Here is a 23,100-nt window from a genome sequence, read left to right on the forward strand (position 1 = left end):
GCTAACTAGAAATAGACATACATGTCTTTAAACATAAAATATATTGAAGATAATCAATTTCTAATTAGTGATTGTCTTATCTTCTCAATAGGGTATATATCCTTGGAACAGGTACCAACCACCTCTATTCAAAATTGTGCCTCCCCACTCCTGTCCCCGTCCCCACATTATACATTTGTAGGCAATATATTGAGCTCAATAAGTGTTTTGATGAGTAACAAGAGTTGTTATTACAACAGCTTTGGTTAGATTTAGAGCTATTTCTAGGTTGTTATTTTTTGTTATATCATTACTCCCTAATAATCCTTGTTTCTAATAATTCTTAATAATTCTATTTGAACTCTAAAACAACCTCAGTTCCAAAGGGAAAGGCATGGGACCATACCAGTCATTTCAAGATAAAAACAGTCCTACCTAAGTTCCTAAAGGCCCATTCTTCTTCGTATCCTTCAAAATAACTTCGAGAGTTTGCCATTTAATAGCAGTCTTGCATCTGATTACAGCATTATTTAAATGTGAATCTAGTTGGTTATTGGAAGTAAACAGGAACTCAGAACTGTTACTGGTTGTGAAGTCATGACTTTTTACGAGATTCAGACAGCAAATAAAATTGGAGAAAAGTTATTCTTTATTGAAAAATACCAATAATACTGACAGACTTCAAAAGCAATTCACGCTTCCAGAATACAAAGTACTTAACACATTTTTCAAACCTGTTTGCATTTCAAAGTTAGCATTTTTGTAAATCAAATTTGATAACCTGACAAAACATTTTCCAGCTTTATTATTTAAGGAGCTGCACAATCTTTAAAGTGGGGACAATGAGTCGGACGGGCACAGAAGTACCCAGGACTGTGCAGCAGTCTACAGCAACATTTCCCACAATTCTGGTGCCGGAAACAGAAGTACTGCACAAGATAGCTGCCCTCCAGTGTCAGAGTATCTTGGGAAACAGCATATCAAGAGATAGCCAGCTTTCTTAAAATTTACACTTTCATTCAAGATTGCTTTTTGAAGAATATCTTTAAGAATGGCACTGTAACTCAATGTCATCCAATAACTCTGAATTTAAAAAACAACAACTATAATGCAAATGAACTGTTACCATCAAAATGGTCTTTACTGAGCTGTGAGTAATAAGTCTATGCTTTTTTTTAGATGCAACAAAATTAACACATAGGCAAGTTTAATTTGAAACCACACAAATTACATATAGAGGCTCAGATAGTAGCAGTGTTCACTTTTATTTACTAATAGTTTAACTGGAACAGCCACTCTATTTTTTCCACCAGCAGGAACAGCAGCACCAAGATCTAATATTCTTTATGTATAAAAGCTTATGTCATTATCCAAGTCCCATTCTTTGCATGCTCCAATTCTTGTTATCTTATTTAACATAAAAGCAACAGGATTTGGAGAGTTACTATTTGCTGTATTTAAACAGTTATACAGCATCTTGTACTGTCAAAAAGCAAAATACTGTGAACGGCAACCCTTCTTCACAGCTCTACACTTGAAGCTGCCAAAGCATTCACTGCTCGTGCCAGCAGTGGTATTTCCACAGTAAAATAGCAGAAACTAAAGGAATCATGGCACAAAGGGTTTCTGAATTCTTGTATCTACCATTGGTCCTGGGGCTCAGTACCTCCCCCTGTAGACTACATCTGCTGCTCATTTCATCATCTTGAACGGAGGAAAGGCATCAGGTCATATAGCGGGTAATGGCTCTCAGAGCGTAAAGGAGTTCTGCTTGCATCCTAGCTTCTATAAGAAGCAGATTAACGTGAACCTGAGTGTAAAACACAACATTTAAGGTGGGGTTATAAGCAGTCACAGGTTTTCAGTGCATCTAATAAACACTGAAAATCAGGTACATTTACTGTGTGCCACTGAATAACTTAAGACGTCTTGGGTTTGTTGAACACAATATCAATTTATCAAAACAAAAGCTATCTCATATTCTTTTTGGATAGATGTTTTGAGCTTATATGTATGTTTCATCACATCTCTTCTTGGAGGTTTGTTACATTACAGAAAATCTTGACAGTGCTTTATTAAAACACAAACTTCCCCCTGCCAAATATCATTCAGTTATTTCTATAAAGATGAATCAAAGACTAGACCAGACATTTCTACCAAAAACAATTTAAAAGAGCTCTTGTAAAACGTCTTCTTTATCCTAAGTGGTGACACATGCCAGCCCTGCTGAAGGTGAGCCAGACCACCTGTCCTCCCTGTCTTTCTGCTTTTCCTCTAGCACCGTGATGAGGTTCTCGCCCAAGGGGTACCTGAGATGTCTGTGCTGGCATATTCTCTGGGCTGGTGGGGGGATGGGAAGCTTTGAGAGCCATTAGATTAGGTGAAGGAGAACAAGAATCACTGCTAAGTTACGGAGTAAACACGCCACAATAGGTGCATACCTTCTCGGAGTGCTTGAACTGCCTCCAGAAGCTATCATACATTCTTTTGGTAACCTTTTCAGGAGTGCAAACAACAGTTTTGATATAAACTTTAAAGCTATGATCCAATAGCTGGTTAATTTCACCATAGTCATAGTCATCATATCTGTTAAAAATCAAAGTGAGAATTTTATTTTCAGTGTGTAGTCTGTTTTCTTCTTACGAAAGTACACACATCATTAGTAAATGCTGTATTCTTTTTCCCTCTTTGTGTAGGTGGCTGTCACCCCAAATAACAGCTTTACAATGTTGAAATGGGGGTGGATGAGTGAGTATAAAGGGATAAGGAAGAGAGAAGTTAGAGAGATGAACAGAAAAACAAAAAAAGCAACAGTATGTATCTATAACCATGAAAAAGCAACTACACTGAGGAAAAAATTCTAGAGTTTATGAATATTGCTGAAATTAATCAAACTATATATATATATGATATGTAACTTATAATCCACTTGTGCAAATGAGAATAATTAGAATTAGTTTTCTCATGTTTCGAGGAGTTTCCTGGGTCAGATGAGAAAAAAAGGGGGGGTGGGGAGGAGCTATCTCAGAGGAAGGGTGGTCTATAGATGGCCTCACAATGTCTACACTTAGGAGACGCTGCTCTGCGTTAAGCCGAGAAGGTCAAAGGCACCAGTATCTGGCTGTCCCCACTGGGTGATGGTTTCTAGAACACCCAAGGACTGAAGTCCTCTATTCCGTTTTTAGTGGAAAAGAGAGAAAGCTCTTGCAAAGCCAGTCCATTCAGGAGGCTACAGTCAATAGCCTGGCCACTGATAAAATAAGCAGCAAGAGAAAGCCTGACTTTCTGCGAAAACAATCAGAAAGTACTGCCGCATGGAGTTTGTGTGCATATGTGAGAAGGTGGTGTATCATACTGCATTTCCTATGTAATGTAATAATGTGGCTGAATACCTAACAATCAGGACATGAAAAGTTTGCATTTTAATGAAGTATCACAGGAGCAGGGAGTAGCTTCAGAAGGCGCCTGAGAAGAGCCAGAGGTCTGTAAGGGTACTAGGTTCCAAGAAGGTAGAAGTATAAGTGTGGCAGGAGATAGAAGATGAAACAAAGAGAAAAGATACCAAAGATGTCTGGTGACAAACCTGATGTCTTTTCCTCTAGGACCAGCTTGTCTGCCCTCCCTCCCCACCCCTGGAGGCATCCTGTCCATGTCCCCAACTCTCCCTCTTGCCTAGTTAGGAAAGAGAAGACAAACCGAGATGTAATAAATCGGCTCTCTGAAGCATAAGCATAAAAATAAGCTACTGGACAGAGGAAAGTTTTGAGTTTATGTGTCTGCGTGCATATGTGTTCCAAGTACCAAAATAATTTAGCCCAATGGAAAAATATCTCCGTACAAACATAAGAAAAGAGACTAACCTTATTCCAAACATGCACTGAATATAGTTCCAAATCGCCCGTCTAAGCATTGAGGTATCAACATCTTTGTGCGTTGCCATTGTATTATAAGTCAGATTGTAAGCAATGTGAAATTTTTCATCAATCAACTGTCCTACATCTGGATAAAGGCGATTTACCAAAGAATAACCATGGTCTTCCCAGCAATAGTCCTAAATACAGAGACCAGAACAAATGTGAATAATTAAAATGTGGCCGAGTATAGTCTTATGTCTACCGCTCTGCAGTGCGGTGAGGTGACTAATGGCAGCTGGAATCTGCTGCCTAAGACACATCCCTAGCTCCCGGCTTCACCTGCACTCGTCTGAAGTTTCCAATTTCTATAATGCAACATGCAAAAGGTTAGGTTGTATAACTCAGTGAATTTAGTACCCAGTGGAATCTTTTACACATAGGTCACCCATTTTCAGCTTTCTCTCTCACTGTCTCCTTACTCAGACTCCAGAGGCGACCATCTCGGGAGTTCTCTCTCCTTTCCCATCATTGTACTCATTCAAATAGTCCTCAGGTTTTTTCCCAAAAAAAATCTTTCCCAGATTTAATAATCCCCTTCCTTTCTTTCCACTTCAGACAAAACTTAGTTAAGTCCCACTTCTATGTTGCTCCCATATTTATTTTCTAAAAACACTTGTTTGGTATTATGTCATTACTCTGTTCAAAACCTACAAACCTGACCAATTTTAAACGAATTTCCCACTAGTCAGAAGTAGGAATCCTTTGTTTAAAGCTCTCAGCAGCCCCGTCATTTTCTTTATGATCCCTCCCCTCACATTATCCCTTAATCTAACTCAGCTAGAGGCTCCTCCACTTACAATGCCCAAGCGTTTGGACCATTCAGATCTCTCAATTCCTCATCTCCCTCCATAAAATTTCCAGCCCACACGATTTCTTCAATTCTATTATATTTCATGAACAACTTCACTATCAAGCAGAAATATTCTATAACTCTTCCTTGTGTCTATTTTTCGTCCCCTTAAATAATATTTTAGTTCCTTGAGCAAAGAAAGAAAATCTTACAGTTCTCAAATATTTTCACAATTCTGGTAAAATCGTTATTACTTAACACTGGTCCCTAACAATAATTGGAAAAGTTGGGAATATCAATTCATTTGAATTAAATATTTACTCTCTAAATTAAGTAGTTATACAAAAGGTATTTTTAAAACACATTGAAACTGCAGTATGTTTCTACTGATGGACTGGAAGCAATCTTATAAAAGTGGAGCACAGAATAAAACTTTGCTAATTAATTGATGAGTCTCCGCGTTCATTCTGGTACTATGGGCTCCTACTACTGTTACTCCTGAGAGACGCTTGCAAAGCAGTTAGCACAGTGCCTCCTACTAAACAAACACAGAGGAGGAGCCTGGTATCCAGGGGGCCACCAGGTCCCTCAGGGCCCATGGACTCAACAGACCCTGAAGTGTACTGAGGAAATTTTACTGCGTATTTCAAAGTGAAGGATTTGAGAGCTAAAGAAACTGGGTCTACCAGCAATAATGCTATTCCCTACATCATGAACTTCATATACTCTAAGAAATAGGTTAAGTAATTTTGGAATAACATTTATTTATGTGAATCCTACCAAGGTTTGTTTAAATTTGAAACCCTCAAAAATTCTCGTTGCTTCAAATAACATGTAGTTCATTTTTTAAAGCAAATTAGGATACTGTAATTGTTATGCCCTATTTACTGTGGCATCAGTGTTTAAGCACATCTTTTACATCTTATTTTCTCATCCTCTTTCCCACCATCCACACGTTTGAGATGCTGAGGACATTTCTCGTGTCACTCAGGCCTGGCGCTTTCAGGGCAGAAATCGCCTCATTTTAACATTGGGGCTCAGTAGGAGACGGGGAGAAAAACCAATGCTGTAAATACGCGCTACGTTCAAATGCAGCTATTATTTATTGTTTAGTTATATTAGAACCTTAAATGAGTTTTTATGTACCATCTGGGAACCTAAGCATTATTGTAGTTTTGTTTTATGAGTGTATGTAGTTTGAATTCTGAGCAACTGATTTACGAACTTGAACATTACAATAAATACACCTTTAACAATACAATAAATATACCTAAGGGAACTGCCCGTACACAGAAAAGTTACTTCTTTCTGCAGTATTTTACAGTACTCAAATGTACATGGCTCTTTCTTATTTTAAATCAGACTGAGATATTTCAAACCAATCATGTACATAAAAGTTGCAATTTTACCTGGACTCGAAATGTTGGTACTTGTATCCCATGTCTAGAGAAATCCTTATAGCCATAACTAGTATCCTCAAAGTGACGAGATACATCTCTTGCTGGTGTAACTTCTTCATCATCTGAAATAATGAAAAAAAAAATGCCACTGAAAACTTCTCAAAAACAGGATGCTAGTTAAAATTCATTTGACCTATAACAAGTAAAAGTAGGATAATCCTTCCTCTGACACTGAGTAACCAATATCAACTAAAATAAAGTCTTAAAACGATAAAGAGAAATAGCTTATTTACCGGTAAATGGAATATAATAAAAGTAGATTCTCTGTTATAAAAAAAAACCTCATGGTTGAATTTTTATGCTTTGCATTCGGACCCTGTCTTCCTCTATCTCCACTCCAATTTATAGATAATAGATTCCACTTAAAAGTATGTACTCAAAGTATGAACACCTTTTTGAATAATTTTCATGGAGATAAATTAGCTGTGCTCTAAACTTTAGCACTTGGACTATTTTTGTTGAATATTGTCACACAAAATATAGTATCTCTCTACCAGTGCAAAGGTTCCTAAATGATGAAGGAAAGAAAGGTGTGTATGTATGTATATGTCATCATTTTTACAATGTTTCCCACTCTGTTCTAAATAAATCTTTTTGGATTATCTTCACATTTAGGAATTGATGAGATTATAGTTTCAAGTAAAAACAAAAACTTTTCCTCAAGGAAAAAGAAGCTAACATCCAACTTCCACTAACAGGCATACCTTGTTGTATTGCATTTTGCTTTATTGCACTTTACAGATGTGGTGTTTTTTAACAAACTGAGGGCAAGACTCTCTACCAGCAGAAAGACTGTGACTTGCTTTACTGTGATACTTGCTTTATTGTGGTGGTTGAGAACCGAACCTACTATATCTCCGAGGTATGCCTGTATACAAATTAGAGTTTTCCAAATGTCCTTTCTCTCAGCCTAGCACTATTTCCACTGTAACTTCCTTTTCTAGGTTGTCTGCGTTATTTATGAGCAGAATACCTATGCAATAGCCTCTCTAAAAGGAAAAACATATTTGGACTAATGTCTAAAAACTTTAAAATTTTCTAAATAAAAAAGTTGGGCTCCTTTTTTTAAGCAATAGAAATTTTATCAATTATGTAATGGTTGCTTTTACCTGAAGAGAAGACAAACATGCTTTCTCTTTTTTCTATTTCAAAACGTGAAGCCATCTCTTCCTGACTGGCCTCTTCTTCATCTCGACATTCCTGTAATTGCCTCATCTTTTCCATGAGGGCTTCGACCTCAAAGAAAGAATCACTTACCTGAAGAGAAAATACAATTAATGTTACATATGTTAGAGGAGGAAACTTTTGAATTTTCTTTTAAGTTTACAAGAATTTGGATCTTAACAGAATATAGGAAAAACAAATCTTACAATTTTCATATACAAGAATGAATCAAAAACTGGTTTTGGCCTATTACAGATATGCAGATTTTAAGATACAAGAGAAAAATTATTTTAAGAACAGATTCTAATGTTTTTTCCTTAGAAAGTAATAATGTCATTACTATTAATCCTAATTTTTAAAAATTAAAATTTAATACTGCTACTTATCAATTTAAAACAGAACTGAATATTTAAAAGTTAACTTCTACTTGCTCAAACAAATAAGATACACAAAGTGGTTTTGCATCAGCTGTGTACATTGGGCATACTGTCAACATATATCTATCTTTAAAATTATAGTAATTGGCTTTATCTTTCCAATTTACCAATTAAGAATGGAACATGTCCTTACAGGGCTGGAGCTGTCCACCTGACCTCTGCAAATGGGGCTGTCACTTGCTGGGATGACTACAGCAGTGGCACATATAGTGACAGGTCTGACACATGAGCACTGGCCAAGTGATCTTGAACTAGTCAAACAATTTATACTTCTCTGCCCTGCTGCATCCTTACCATGAAAGCTGGATCAAATCTGTGGAATTTATATCTTATAAAATACATATAGTAAGAAATCTTAAAACTTCAAATCTCAATATTCAAATACAAAACCAGTGTTTTCACTTTATAAATTTCTTTTCTTAGAAATGTTCTTCCCCCTACTCTTCCACTCTCTTCCTGGCTTACATTCATTGGTTCTTCAGACGTCAGATTACATGCTTCTCCGGACCCACAACCCAGCCACCCTAATTACTCTCAGTCAGCACTCTGCTCTTTCCTTCAGAGCACCAATCATAGTTTGTAACTGTTATCACAATTACACTTTGTAATTGTTTGTAATTGATACTTGTTTAATACCTGCCTCCCTAAGACCAAACCTTCAAATAGAAGTGCAAGGGACCAGTCTAATTTATCAGTAGCTATTCAGAACCTAGCATAGCGCCTGGCACATAGGAGATATTTATGAACCATTTGTTGCAGAATGACTGTCAGGATAATTCTATATTAAGTGAAAACTAGTCTATACTACTTGCACTTTATATTTTTGTATGATCCTAACAGTTACTTCAAAATACCCTGTACTTTCTCTCATAATTTCATAATGGAAAGTGTTTCTATGATATATTGATGATTCTTCTGAGGCATGTATCTCCACAATTATTCCTGAAACAGGGTCAGTAGCTAAACAAAAATAAAACAAGGCTGAAAAGGATTACGTGTTGCTTAAGAGAATGACCCAGTGTTTTTTTTTTTTAAATCAAGGTCTCGGTCACCTTACATTGTCCCTCATTATGTTAATTTATTTTGTTTACCCATTTTCCTCTAAAATAAACTGTCCAAATGTTAAGTATTCTTAGAAGAGACAATTCTTGATAGATTACACTGAAATAAGAGGGAAAGGAAACAAAGTGCATATCTTTTGCTCCTTGAACAATCTGTTAAAGTTGTGAGTAGTGTAAAAAAGTTAACACATTTCATTTTAATATTAAAATGTTAATGTTGTATGAGGAAATTATTTTTTACTTTTTTTTTTAACATTTGTAATTGAAGAACTGAGTCAAATATCTGATATGTACCTGAAGGGAATAAGCTATATCAAACTCACTGTCAAGTGCCATCAGTGTGCGCTGTAAACCTAAAAGTAGCCAACTCAACACCTGAAAATAGCTTATCTACTAGAGAAAAATTTTCTATGAATTCACTATTATCTTATTTGACAGACGGATAACTAAAAACAATAAATACTTTTTCTTTAGCCTTGTACTAAATCAAAGGCAGGGAAGGGCAATAATACAAGCATCTAGCAACTCATATTCTCTCCCTTAGACCATCTCATAACTTCTAAGCTTTGATAAATAATCAATGGCCATAAGTAGGACTGTAACATGAATCCAGGTAGCTCAGAAAAGGGTGAAACTGATGGTCTTGGGCCTTGTCAGCCCAGCATGGTGCTGCGCTCACCATAAGTAAATGCTACCTCTTGTTTAGCACCTGATAAATACCAAGGGCTGTGCTAGGCCTTTAACCTCTTTAGAGACATTTCATTTAAGCCTCACAATAACCTTGTGTTTGATCTTCATTTCGACATGAAAGAACAGAGGCCCAGAGAGTTAGATAACTTGCCCAGTCAAACACATGAGTTAAAGGCATTCCACTCGTCCAAATCGGTTTCAAAGGAATAATACAACTGAGAAAATCTGCAAAGTATTCAGAAGACTGTGATGCTGTTTCTGTGATTTCTCTTTGGAAACATAAAATAAACCCTTGCTCTTTCAAGTACAGCAAAAGAATGCAGAGGGAATTTTGACTCATTGTATACAGGATCTAAAATTTGCTTATAGAAAATTCAACTCGTTCCAATCTGAGAAAATATAAAAGTGAGAGGAAAGAAAGAACAGAGGTGAAATCATTTTAATATTATTTACATTTGCTTTTATATCTGTAAGAAGTTAAACATGAAAAAGAATTTTAAAAGGAGAAATTTCCAGATGAAGGCTCATTAAATCTTGTAAAAGATGAACAAGTAAGAAGCCAGCCTGTTTCTTTTGTGCAAAAGGGAAGAAGATGTGATGGAAGTCACCACCACCACTTAGTGCTATAGTCAGCCTCCCTCCACTCGCTGCAGCAGCCAAACACCAGCCGGCTCTGATGGGGCACATGCTGGTGGCGCCTAATCCTATAACCTCCTAGAGGGTCTAATAATTTTGTATGTCCCTTAGCACTAGACTAGTGCTGGGCATTTGGAGGCCGTCAATAAATACTTGCTGAATGAATAGATCTAAGGACCTACTATTGCTCTGGACTTAACAGTGTGGATTTCCTAAGAAGCCAAATGAAAAAATAATGTAACAGCAATTACTGTGATTAGTCTTATGACAGTCTTGTCACAAATAATAGATACTTACCGGAACATTTCCTGCGGAGTTGACCTGCATTTCATCCACACTGTGGTTGCCATTCGTAATGTCACAGATGCAGTAGTTATTGACAGAAGGAGGCCTGAAGGTGTGGCCACCATCACAGTGAATTTCTGGACTGATTCCACAGCCAAATGTGAACGAGGCAAGAGAATGATAGTGTGTGAGTAGAACAACAGCATGTACCAGTTCTGCAAGGGACCAACTGTGCTCTTCCGCTTTTAAAAGTCCCTTAGGAAAAACAAATGAGAACATTGTTATAGTGGGGTATGGTAGTAAAAGTTTATCTTGGTATTTAATCTTTTGAAAAACAGGATTGGTCATTATATAAAACCTTGTGTAAAATTACAATTTGAGACATGTAGAACCCAGAATTTGCTAATTTTTATCAACATGTATCCACAAATAGAGTTTAACATAATCTGATAATGACATACTCATTATTTTGATTTTCTGAAATCCTGATTTAAAAATAGAATGCATTTTGCATTAAAAGCAGTTGCTGTACTTCAGATACTGGATTATGAACAGATTAACTATATTGTTAGTTCAAAGATTCAAACCAAATGTAATTTGTGTTTAAAGTGGAAGATACTGTATAAAATACGCCTGTGTTTTTCTTTATTATCAGGCTTCCTCAGGGAATTTTCAAGATATTTGTTTGATCTTGACTGAATATTCCTATATCAAATTATATTTATTTTAAAAATTATGTCATTATGCCCAAGGTAAAGTCTATAGTTCTTTAGTCTTACAATCGTGTCCCTTCTTCATTATTTTATAATCTTATGTAATTTTTCATTACTAGAAAACATAATAGACATTGCATTAATCGTATTCAAATTTTGTATCTTCTTGATAAGATGCTTTGATTATGTAACAGTATCTAAAATATTCTATAAAATAGACAAGACCAAAAATATGTATTGTCAAGGATTTCTACTGCACGGTAGATACTTTTAGGGAATGATAATCTACTTTTATTCTATTATATTTAGTAATAAATAGAACCAGAAGGAACTAGTTTAGATGGTATTCTTAACAGATATACTACCAGATACCAATTCACACCTATCAGAATGGCTAAAATCCAAAACACCAAATGCTGGCAAGGATGTGGAGCAACAGGAAAGCTCACTAACTGCTGGTGGGCATGCAAACTGGTGCAGCCACTTTGGAGACAGTTTTACAGTTTCTTACAAAGCTGAATATAGACCTACCATACAATCCAGCAATCACACTCCCAACTATTTACCCAACTGATTTGAAAACTTCTGTCCACCACAAAGCCTGCACAGGGAATGTTTGTAGCAGCTTTATTTATAATTGCCCAAAAAATGGAAGTAACTAAGATAGACAAATGGTGGTACATCCATTGGACTATTGGCTGTTTTTCAGCAATAAAAATAAATGAGCTAACAAGCCATGAAAAGGCCCTGGAAGAGCCTTAAATACATACCGGTAAGTAAAAGAAGCCAATCTGAAAAGGCTATATATACTGTATGATTCCAACTACATGACATTCTGGAAAAGGCACAACTACAGAGACAGTAAAAAGATCAGTAGTTGCAGGAGTTTAGGAGTAAGAGGACAGCAATGAACAGGGTAACACGGGGAGCATGGGATTTTTTAGAGCAGTGAAACTATTCTATATGATACAGGACATTATGCATTTGTCAAAACCCACAAAACTATACAACACAATGAGTTGACCCTAATAAAAACTATAGACATTAGTTAAAAGCAATATATCAATACTGATTAATCAATTGCAGAAAATACACTATACTAATAATGCTAGATGTTAATAATTGGAGAACCTGGGCGTGTACGTGAGGGGGTACAGGAGGTTGTGGCGTAGAATATGGGAACTCTGTACTAGCTATGCCATTTTTCTGTAAACCTAAAACTACTCTAAAAGAAGTACATTAAAAAAATGTTTTTAAATGACCCCCAAGATACATTATTTCCCTACTTACCTCAATGTGTTCTTTGGTAATAAGCCAAGGTCTATGGGCTAACACTTTGTTAAGTTCTCCTAAATTTTGTAGTTTCCGTGGAGCATTCTCTAAACCATTAAGCCACTTGGGGTCCCCACCAACGTGAAGGAAATCATTTACATGGAGGTTCACTAAGTAGGAGCACTGATGTCTTGCTGCAGCCTTAAGAGAAAACAAAAAGATTATTCCAACTAAAAATATTAAAATCTTGAACAACTACAAATCCTTTTTCCTCACAATGTGCAAAACATCTACTACTTAAGTTTTTGATTGGTGTGTTTTCAAATTTTCCTAAACTACAGAAATGAAGTTTTCATATAGTTTAAAAATTCATACACTGCAGAAAGCACCTCAGAAATATTCTAAGACAGAAATATTCTAAGAACAAACAACATACCTGATAAAAGTATTTGAACATTAGCAATTTTATTTATATACCAACTTTCAGAACTCAGATTAAAAAGAAATTTTAATTAAGGTGCCAACCATAAAAGAATGGAACATTAGTTACGAATTGACAGGAGTAGCACCACTGAAGTCAATGTGATCTATTTATAATAGTGAAGTAGACATTGTGTTCTACTTTATTCTCTTATTTCATAGAAAATGGTTCTCAACAGTTTATAAATACATGTTTCTTTTTCTGCTATACTTGAGAGCATACTTATTAAGAAAGAGGAAAAACAGATACTACCTAATAGGAATCCAACTGGAAGTCAGAGAATAAGTATTTATCCCTATGTTTAAAGCCTTAATCATCTCTTAAAAACATTAATAAAGCAGAAAGAATTTTTCACTGAATGTTTACAAACCATTATTCCAATGTAGTGCCGATAATGCAGGGGTAACGGCCCATCCATTTGCAGTAGATAGTGTTGAGTTTTTAAGAAACTTTCTAAATATTGTGGGTGAAAAACCATCACTAATGTAATGTTATCCAAACGACCCAAAGCAGCAAAAGAATCTGAAAATAAAGCATGCATCTGTGCGTCTTCACTCCCCACTTGGAGAATCTGTATAAAAGAGGAAAACCATGGTTACATAAATTGTAAATCAGTATTAAAGAAAGAAAATATGCATGCACTGCAGTCTAAGGGTCATCGAGAAGCAGATTAAATTTGGCTTAAGAGGAGACAGAAGTTATACCTCTACAGACATAACTCGACTGGGAGCAGAAAGAAGAATAAGCAGTCCCATATTATGTAGTGGGGGATAAACAACAAAGGCCCAGCATTAAAGGGCAAATAAGTTGCTGGCAGACCTGGCCAGAATCCAGGTAAAGAAGCAAACTTGCAGAGCTTGCAAACAGACACTAAAGCCTTTCTTATAACAATGCCTACTCTCACTCAATTTAAGGAGAACTAAAATTGACTAACAGCAAGAAAATCCCTGTGAAAACAAAGCATAGGAGCTTTTACACACTTAAAATTAAACATCCAATTGAGCACTGACAGATATCAGCCTGTGAGATGGTCAAGACCAAGTAGCTTAGCTACAGGCACTCCTAAACAACATCTAAATATAAGCAGATGGAGCATCATTGGTCAAAAACAAGTATTGCCTTTCCTTGATTAAATATGGGTGTTAGAAAAGCAACATGAAATACTAGAAATCAACATGACTACAACAGCTTTCTAATCCCAGATTCACTGCCAAAGTGTGATGATTAACTGTGACCAACTCTGCGTAAAACATGTTGACTAACAATTGTTCAGATGCCAAGATGTGGGTCATGAAAGGTTTTCCTTAAAAGCATACAGTTCACTATGTACTTTCACAAACAACATACCTCCTTTTCTGGGATAAATCTGCTTGGTCCATGTCCTAGTGGTCGAGGAATTCTAATTCCAAGTTCCTAGAAAAGAAAATTACACCATCTCAGGCCTCCAGCAGTAAACAACATGAACTGAGGCTACAGGAATGAGAGGGAAAAACAACCAGTTGAACAGAGACAGGCTTGTTTTGGTTTGTTTTCACGGCCATATATACATACCAACTCCTCCGTTTGCATCCATAGCTCACAACAGCTTATAATACGACTCTGACTAAAAGCAATAAAACCTGTTTCACTCAAACCAGAGTTTTGCATAAAGTACTTGGCAAAAAGTCTAGAACAGAAAGTTCAGCACATTGCAGCCAACCCTGTGGATTGTCAGTGATACAAAATAAGACCAATATGTTTGTACATCCAAAACCCAAGCAACCAAAATGTCAATTCTTGTGCATCTTGTCAGGAAATGAAAAAGCAGTAACCTCTACCTAGATGTCCTGAACTGGAAGAAGGGTAATTATTATTGCATCTATAATAGCACTTCATAATAAGAACAGAAAAATTATGAAAAATAAAAACTAGTTGTTTAAATCCACAAGAGAGAAAGTACTGCAGGCATGTTTTCTCTGTGGTTGAGTGAAACAATTTTAGAGAAATTCATTTTGTTTGTGAGCCTTAAATTAAGTTTTATTTACAGGATGCCATCAACCTTGCTTATATTTTAGATAAGCTCCAGTAACTGAAAAATAAATGGTTTTCTGCCTTTGACATAGTGAATCTAGAGTCCTGTATCTGGAATCTAGAATTCTATACCTTATGTGCCAGTGTAGTGTGATTCACAAAAACTTAATCTATTGTTAAGGCTTCCATTCCCCTTGCCCCCTATACAGTGTGCTTATAGAAACAAAACCAACCAAAATAATTCACCCTTATTTTTTTGAGGCTCATGTCCTATCAGTATGGTATCTCAGAATACAAATAAAAGCTTCTTAGAATTTTAATAACCATTAACCTTTGCTTTGATACAAATTACATTACATACAAATAGTATTTTCACCCTCTCCCTACTGCTTCCAAAAGTCCTTCATGATATAAACCAGATGCTTTCCTTTTAAAGAAAAAAAGCCGGAGTGGGGGGTGGGGGGAGAGGTAGACAGAGAAGGACATGTGGCAGCAATTCAAGAAATTTGGTCCAAGCGAATGAAAACCTTTTGAGAATGGATTTTGAAAAATTAAGCAGATAGGACAAAATTTATCAGGAAAATTCAGGATTCAGATTCAAAGTTGGCTATATTTGCCAACTGAATCTATAATATATGATTCAAATAATCTTGTATTGGAGGTCAGTGATTTCTTCTTCTGGTTATTCCACATTTATACTGAAGACAACAATGTTCTAACAACCATGTCCAATCAATAATGTTCTAACAACCACAGTTCATTAGAGGAGGCACTCAGTTAATTCACTGGTCTGGCCACGTAGGTGTTTCAATTTTAATATTCTGTAATAAATGCAAAAAATCTCCCACATTCTCACTGTTCAATATATCACCTTGGCACAAATGCAACCATTTATACAAAATGATGACTATTAGCCTTTTTAACTATTGAATTTCTGACCCAATTGTAGACAGTTCAAACAAAATATACTGGGCAAAACTTTAAGGCTAAAAATCAATATTTACTCTTCATTTATTATTAAACAGAGGGTGCCAAAAAAAAAAGTATATACAATTTAAGAAAGGAAACAACTACATTTTTTTGGCACCCCTTGTATTTAAACAAAATGCATGTTAGGAAAACATCCATTTCAAGGGTTTATTATTCATTTTTTAAGAAGTGACTTGGGACTTTAGTATATAAAAAGGTTGCATTTCAAATGGAGGAGATTATTCAACAAATGATCTTGGGACAACTGGATAGCCACTCAGAAAAAAGTGAAGTTGGAGCACTAAATCATATTTTACTCCACAGTAAATCAGAGTTAAGTGTAAAGAAACAAAAACAAAAACCATTACAGTACTAGAAGAAAACACTTATGAAATGGAGTAGGCCTAAGCATGCCACAAAACTCAGAAGTCATAAAATATAAGATTGACAGATTTGATGACATAAAAATAGACTTCCACATGGGAAAAATAAACACATGCAAAGTCAAAAGCAAACATAAAACTGGGAAATATATTTGCAATTCATATATCAAAGAGCTAAATTTCTTTAATACATAAAGACTCCTATAAATCAATAAGAAAAATCCCAACAACTGGATAGAAAAATTAACAAAGAAAAGGAAATATAAATGGCTAGAAAAATGATCAATGCTCACAATAAAACAATTGCAAGTTAACTACACTGAGATACCATTTTTAAACAAGATTGCTTAAAATCAGAAAGTTTGATAATAGGCTGTGGGGGAGAAAATGTCATTTATTGCTTATACATTTCTGATGGGAGTGTTTTGAAGTATGAGGAAAAAAGATATAGAAATATAGGAATATAAATTACCACAACCTCTAGGGAGGGCAATATATAATACTAACCAAATCAAAACACACACACCCTTTGAATTAACAATTACATCCTAAATGTTAACTTATATATGTTATACATGTGAAATCACATGTGAAAGGATAATCACTGTAACATTGTTTTTTGTTTTTCTTTTAATTGGGGAATACTGGGGAACAGTGTGTTTCTCCAGGACCCATCAGCTCCAAGTCAAGTCGTTGTTTTCAGTCTAGTTGTGGAGGGCGCAGCTCACTGGCCCATGTGGGCATCGAACTGGTGACCTGGGTGTTATGAGCACTGCGCTCTGACCCACTGAGCGAACCAGCCACCTGTGTAACATTGTTCTAATAGTACAAGGAAAAAGTGAAGTTGGAGCACTAAATCATATTTTACTCCACAGGAAATAGAGTTAAGTGTAAAAAAAAACAAAAACCATTACCGTACTAGAAGAAAACACTCATGAGGTGCAGTAGGCCTACGAGTGCCATCAAGGGGACTGTTTCAATACAGTGTAGTATAACCATACACTAGAAAAGCATGCAGTCTTTACAAAGAAGGAAGCAGTTCCATATTGATTCACTTTAAAAGATCTCCAAAACATAATATGTGGGGAGGGGGCAAGCAAAGTGCATAATATGTATAGTTATGTCACTCTTTGTAACTTAGCAATTCCATTTCTAGGACTTTATCCTACAAATACATTAGCAGCATGTAGGTGGTATATTTTAATGAGACCAGATCGATAGCATATGGGCCTCAAACAAAGAGGTTGAATTATATTATTTTGGTTATGTTCTTACACCAAATATATAGTTTATATATCAAACTATTAAGAAACAACAGTTTTACAATTCTAAGAAAATTGCTATCAATGTTTCAGAAATGGAGTATTTTCTTATAAGTATGGCAAGGGTCTTTCCCAATGGTCCTATGTAATTGTCAAGTCTTTTGTAAATCCAGCCCTACACCTAGATTTAGTGGCCATATGGGTATCTCTGTGTCCCCTCTTCCTAGCCGTCAATGGCCAAATCCTTCCTCCCCAATTCCTTTAGAAAAACATTCTTTTAAAGTGAAAAACAGTGCATTCTAAAACAGGATCTTAAGAAAAACCAAACTTTCTTGGAAATGGATTACAGACCCATTATGCTAATAACCTCTTAGTGTAAAATCACATTCATTTCTTGATGAGGTACCAGTCTGGCAAGAAAGCTGAATGTATAAAATAAACAGAAGAATAGAAAAAATGAAGAGAGGAATGGAAAGGAGTCTCTGACATTCAATAATCCGATGTCATTATTTTACGTAAGCGTAATTCTAGGTAAAATAGAATTTTACCCAGCTCACACTTGGACTACCAGAGTGAATTTCCTACTAAGCTGAAGAGATTGTGAGACGTTTGTGTCATTCCCTAAAAGCAGAAAGGGAAATGGAACAGGGGAACAAAGGAAGTGAAAGAAAAGAAGGGGGGAGGGGTAGGAGAAGGACAGATTTTTAAAAAACAAGTCTTTCCCAAACAGAAGGGGTTAATCAAGACAGATATAACGGGAAATATAGTTAGTGCTATTCTAGAACTCACATCAACTTAGTCTTCTATATCTGGAAGCTGGACCCAAAAGATTTGCTTTATTCTCTTAGTTAAAAGACTGGGTATGTGAGAAGGATACAAGAACATAACATGATCTTTTCTACTTGATTTCAAGCCCAAGAGAAGAAAAGGGTTGACCTGGGGTGCTCTTGATGAGCCCTGAGATTGCATCCCAATTTATCCTAGTCAGATACTGGCAAGAAGCAGATCACTGATTCCATCTGGCCTCCCATGGCACACAAATTAAATTCTAACTGCTGGGAAAAGCAAACAGGTGACAATTACCTCGAAAACAGCCAGGAAGTCTTGGTTCTAGAGTTGGTGTCTTTTGCGCCTCTTTAAAAGTTTTTGATAACTTAAAGTTTCTTTTAGATACCCCTGTTATTATACAATAGTATTTATTCTTGGTTTCTAAAAGGTTAAAAGTTTCCATTTTTCTGGAAAACCACTTTTGAAACACTGTTTTTCCTAATCACATGACAAATTAGTTACTACCCTATCTCCTAGCAGATGCTGCTCAAAAAAAGGCACTGCAGATCTTCTAATGGAGTGCTCCTGGGCCAAACTAAGTGCATTTCATAACCTCCTAAAGGTTACTGCAATGATGACTTCATCTGTATCTGTAAGAAACTGAATTGCAGACTTTGAACAAATTTTGGCCAATCCATATTCTAAGAAGCAGAACTGCCAACAGCAAGTGACCTTACTGAAAAGCAGATGTAGATGCTAATCACAGCACAAATGTCACTGGCTCTTTATGAACTTGTGGCTGCAAAATCTCATGTGGGAATTAACAGTCCTCTTCTCAACAACCCTCTTCATCAGCATCTTTGAAAGATAGCAACAGTCTCCACCATCACAACATTGCTATGAATTTCTGATATAGTATCAGTGTATAATACACACTAATTTTCACAGTATGAAAATTCTTAGCAAATGTTCACAGTACCACAGAAAGACTACGTACGTAATGCATCACTGAATGATTCAGTGTTTGTGTACTGAAAGTACTGTTGTAATCAGATTTTTAAAATTTGTTAAAGATACACTTATGAAACTATATGAATATCCTTAGATGAAAGAGTGAACAATTTGTCACGAATGCAAAATGAAAGCATTTGTTGGCTTATTGGCATCTACCCACTTGCAAAAGTAGTTGAAAAGTAAAAATGATCAGATCATTTGAATCCTTTTATTTTTCTCACTGCACTTGGTATATTTTAAAATTGTATGGATTCCCCCCCTCTTCTTCCGCCTCCCCCCACTTCACTCGGGCTGTTGTGTAAGACACAGCTCCCTGGCCCATGCTGGTATTATGAGCCTTGCTCCCCTGCCCCCAGGCACGTTCACAGCAGCTCAGTTGCCGGCCGTTCACGATGGCTGCCGGCCACTCAACGGCAGCACATGCCAACCCATGCCAACCTCCAGCTGCTCAAGGCAGCCCAGCTCCGGGAAGAGCTGTTGTTCACAATCTTAGCTGTAGAGGGCGCAGCTCACTGGCCCATGTGACCTCAGCGTTAGGAGCACTGCGCTCCAACCACCTGAGCCACCGGGCCGGCCCTAAAATTGTATAGATGTTTTAATACCAATAACCGCAAAATTGATATTAATTTTGATTTTTAAAAAAATTACAAAAGCACTACGTGTTTTTTGAAGCATTTCAACAAGGCAAATATATTTTGTGTAAAAGTTAAAGTCCCCATCCCACTCCCCTTCTTAAGGACAATCATTGCCATAGCTGGGAATTAGCCTCTTGACATTAAAAAATCTTAAATAGAAATGAAATCTAGAAGTGTTATAAAGAAATACTCCTACTATAACAAAATGTACTAGTGCTTCTTTTTAAATTGTCATTAACTCTACTAGGTAATTTAGAAATACGGAAAGTTCAGGTACCTCATTTTCTAGTATCTGGTCGTCTATGAACTTCATAGTCTAGAAAAATAAAAACTCAATAACGTCAAAGTACCGGATTTGTACGGCTCACTTAGGTCATAGGTCCTTTAGTCAAGAGTTGCATTCTTGGAAAGTGTTTAATTTAAAAGCATTATGGAAGCTTGCTATTTGAAACAGTTGTGTAATTAGTTCTTTTGTTAAGTGAATTGTTTTCCCATAAAGCACTACTTCCTACTTTATCTTCTCACTTATTGGAGGTGTTAAAAATGAAATACAACTATACAAAGCTTCCTGGTTTCCTGAACACAGTCCCATGGGCATAGTCCCATGGGCAATCAATGCCCAAGCTAAAATGTATCTCTTTAGCTTCCAGTTTACAAGGCTATATTTAGAGATTCTAGATCTGGGCAACCACCAGGATTCATTCTGCACACAAATACAGAAATAACAGATCTATTCAAATATGACGATCTGGGCTCACTTCTACTCAAAATGAGAAAAGATCTGTTATGGCCTGCAAACAAACTGTAAATGCCATTTCAACACTTTCATAATTTTCTCTTTGGTAAAGTTTACAAAGCAACACTTTTTTTTTTTTTTTTTTTAGGTTGTATTAACTGTAAAGGAGGAGCATATTATGTATCCATGAATGTTAAAATCTAGAAAAGGTGTTTGCTGTTATACAGCCTTCGTGAGAAAGTGTCTTCATTTAAGTTTATATGAATCTATGCAGTATTCTCATAATGTAGACTCCATTTAAAATAATGTAAATACTAAAACTGAGTCATTCTAGTGGCCAAGGTGGCAGGGAAATTACTTTGTAGGTAGATTTCTTGAACTAAAGCCATACAGCATTCTGATTTCAATTCAAATTTTAATGGCTCTTTCTCTATTTTGTCCCTCGTCACCTTCTGAATTAAAGCCTTTCAAAGGTTCAAATTTTAAAGTTATATTAGTATTTTTCAAATGGTACTCTTTTTGCAACCACTTAGGAAAAATGTGAAATGTTACGATTAAATAGCATTTTCTGAAGGCCAGTTCAGACACAAAAGGGATGGTTTCATAAACAAGAGTAAATTCTGAGCATAACGTCATAGACCTGGCAGGACGTACCTATTCTAGGCAAGATCACCTTTTACCTGACTCAAATGTATATATTTTTTTCCTTTTCTTTTTTAAGTAGGAAGCAAAGGGAGTGGGGGTCACGGCGTAATCTGGTTAGACAAGACGCTGAGAGGGAAAAAAAAATCCACAGGCTGCTCTACCGTGAGACTAGAGCTTTGTTCGGTCTCTGACTTGTGGAGACTTGTATAGAAGACAACGTTATTTACGTTTTGGAGACTTCCATTTAAATGACCGAGACAGCTGTCTCTTCCAGCCTCAGCATTTTTTTGCCCAGGGACTCACGGTGGAAAACGTCTCCCCACCTCTCACGGGCCGCCCCTTCCCCTGAGTCTGAGACGCCCCCGCCGCCGAGCAGGGTGGCCGGCCGGTCGGCGGTTGCTCCAGGGGCGCCCTCCCTGCGCAGTGTTCTCCGAAGCTATTAGGGTGCGAAGGCGGGGAGGCGACGCCACCACCGTGCAGTCTTGTCAGCTCGTCCGAGTACCGCCCGCCCTCCCGGCCCCTCGCCCGCCAGGGTACCTCGTCCTGGCCGCGGCCCCCGCCGCACTGCTTGCAGCCCAGCAGCTCCGAGACGGCCAGTGAGGCGTTGTACGCCTCGTTCGCGGTGGTGGCCAAGCGCATGTCGGTGTGGAGATGGCTGCGGTCGCGCAGAAGTAGCCGCAGCAAAACGGAGGTGGTGAGCGAGGGGCTGCCGGCCGGTCTTTGGGCTGCAGCGAGCGCTTCAGTCAGTGCGGATGGCGGGGGCGGCGCGGCGCGGGGCGGGGCGAACAAACAACCCGCACGGCCCGCCCCGCCCCCCGCTGTCACTCCGCCGTCCCGGCGGCCGCGCGCACCAATGCGGGTCCGCGGTGCCACGGAGTCCCGCCCCCTTGGCGCGGAGGGGCGGGCGTTGGCGTGCGGTTCTGACGCGGACCCGGCGAAAAGCAACCTCCCAGGGGCCCAGCTCTGGCGAGGAGCTAATGCTTAGGTCCGGAACGGGCTAGGTTGGTTGGGAGGTGAGCGTGCACTGGAGCTGGGAGGTGCAGCGCGAGCCCTCCAGGCTTCAATTAAAGGCGAATGTGCCCCTGTCCCTGGTACCAGCAGCCTGTCCTCCCTCACCCGCTCGGGTCCATTTACCTACAGCCAGAAGGAAGCCAACCTCTAAGGTGACCCTCACCACCAGGAGGAATCGAGTTTCTTTTACATAAACTATTGAAATTGCCCGTCTTCCTTTCCAACAACGGCGACTGGGCCACAGAATGCAGGGACAAGTACGGGACCAGGGCCTGCCTATATTCAATGTAAAATTATTTTTGCTAAGCTATGTAACAGCTATAAATATCACTCTCCTACACAGATAAGCTTTGGTAATATCTCTGAATTTTCTTTTTTCAAATATATTCGAAGGATTTACTGGTTTTCTAATGTTCCTTCACAAGCGCCTTGGGTTCTAAAGAAAGAATTTTTCTTTGAAATCTGATGAGGAACTTGAGAAACATAGGTTATAAAGCAGCACAAATAACTGACATTGTTGGATCCGGAATGCAAATCTCTCAAATCCTGTGTCAACACTATTTCCTTGAACGGCTCCATTATCTTCTTTTTAAAAATCAGCTCTTACCTTAGATCTCTTTTTGCATGTTTGCTCTTGTGTTTTCAAACGCTTATATGCTCAGGTTAAAAAAAAAAAGTTGGAACATTCTGACAGAAGGAAACAAGTGGCGTTTAAATCAATAAATACTGACAGATACAGGATTCATAAATGAAAATACGTTTCAGTCTTAGGAGTGAGGTTACAA

General features: G+C 37.5%; 1 protein-coding gene across 3 annotated transcripts in view; it reads right to left on the reverse strand.

Annotated features, from left to right (window-relative positions):
- Positions 1–610: 610 nt before the first annotated feature.
- Positions 611–23,100, reverse strand: part of SESN1 (sestrin 1) — a 102,072-nt gene continuing 79,582 nt past the window's right edge. Inside the window, exons 1-10 of one of the 3 annotated variants that reach the window (XM_019734983.2) lie at positions 21,842–22,365; positions 14,230–14,295; positions 13,253–13,453; positions 12,420–12,602; positions 10,429–10,671; positions 7,253–7,400; positions 6,093–6,205; positions 3,840–4,030; positions 2,421–2,565; positions 611–1,789 (exon numbers count right to left, since the gene is read on the reverse strand). In XM_019734983.2, the coding sequence (XP_019590542.1) occupies positions 1,703–1,789; positions 2,421–2,565; positions 3,840–4,030; positions 6,093–6,205; positions 7,253–7,400; positions 10,429–10,671; positions 12,420–12,602; positions 13,253–13,453; positions 14,230–14,295; positions 21,842–21,943 (1,479 nt within the window). In that variant the 5' untranslated portion in view covers positions 21,944–22,365 and the 3' untranslated portion in view covers positions 611–1,702. Of the gene's footprint in view, positions 1,790–2,420; positions 2,566–3,839; positions 4,031–6,092; positions 6,206–7,252; positions 7,401–10,428; positions 10,672–12,419; positions 12,603–13,252; positions 13,454–14,229; positions 14,296–14,433; positions 14,502–21,841; positions 22,366–23,100 lie in introns of those variants that run through there. The other 2 variants (XM_074333377.1, XM_019734982.2) reach the window with 2 other exon arrangements.

Source organism: Rhinolophus sinicus, linkage group LG05 (assembly GCF_036562045.2).
Source record: "Rhinolophus sinicus isolate RSC01 linkage group LG05, ASM3656204v1, whole genome shotgun sequence".
Lineage (NCBI taxonomy): Eukaryota > Metazoa > Chordata > Mammalia > Chiroptera > Rhinolophidae > Rhinolophus > Rhinolophus sinicus.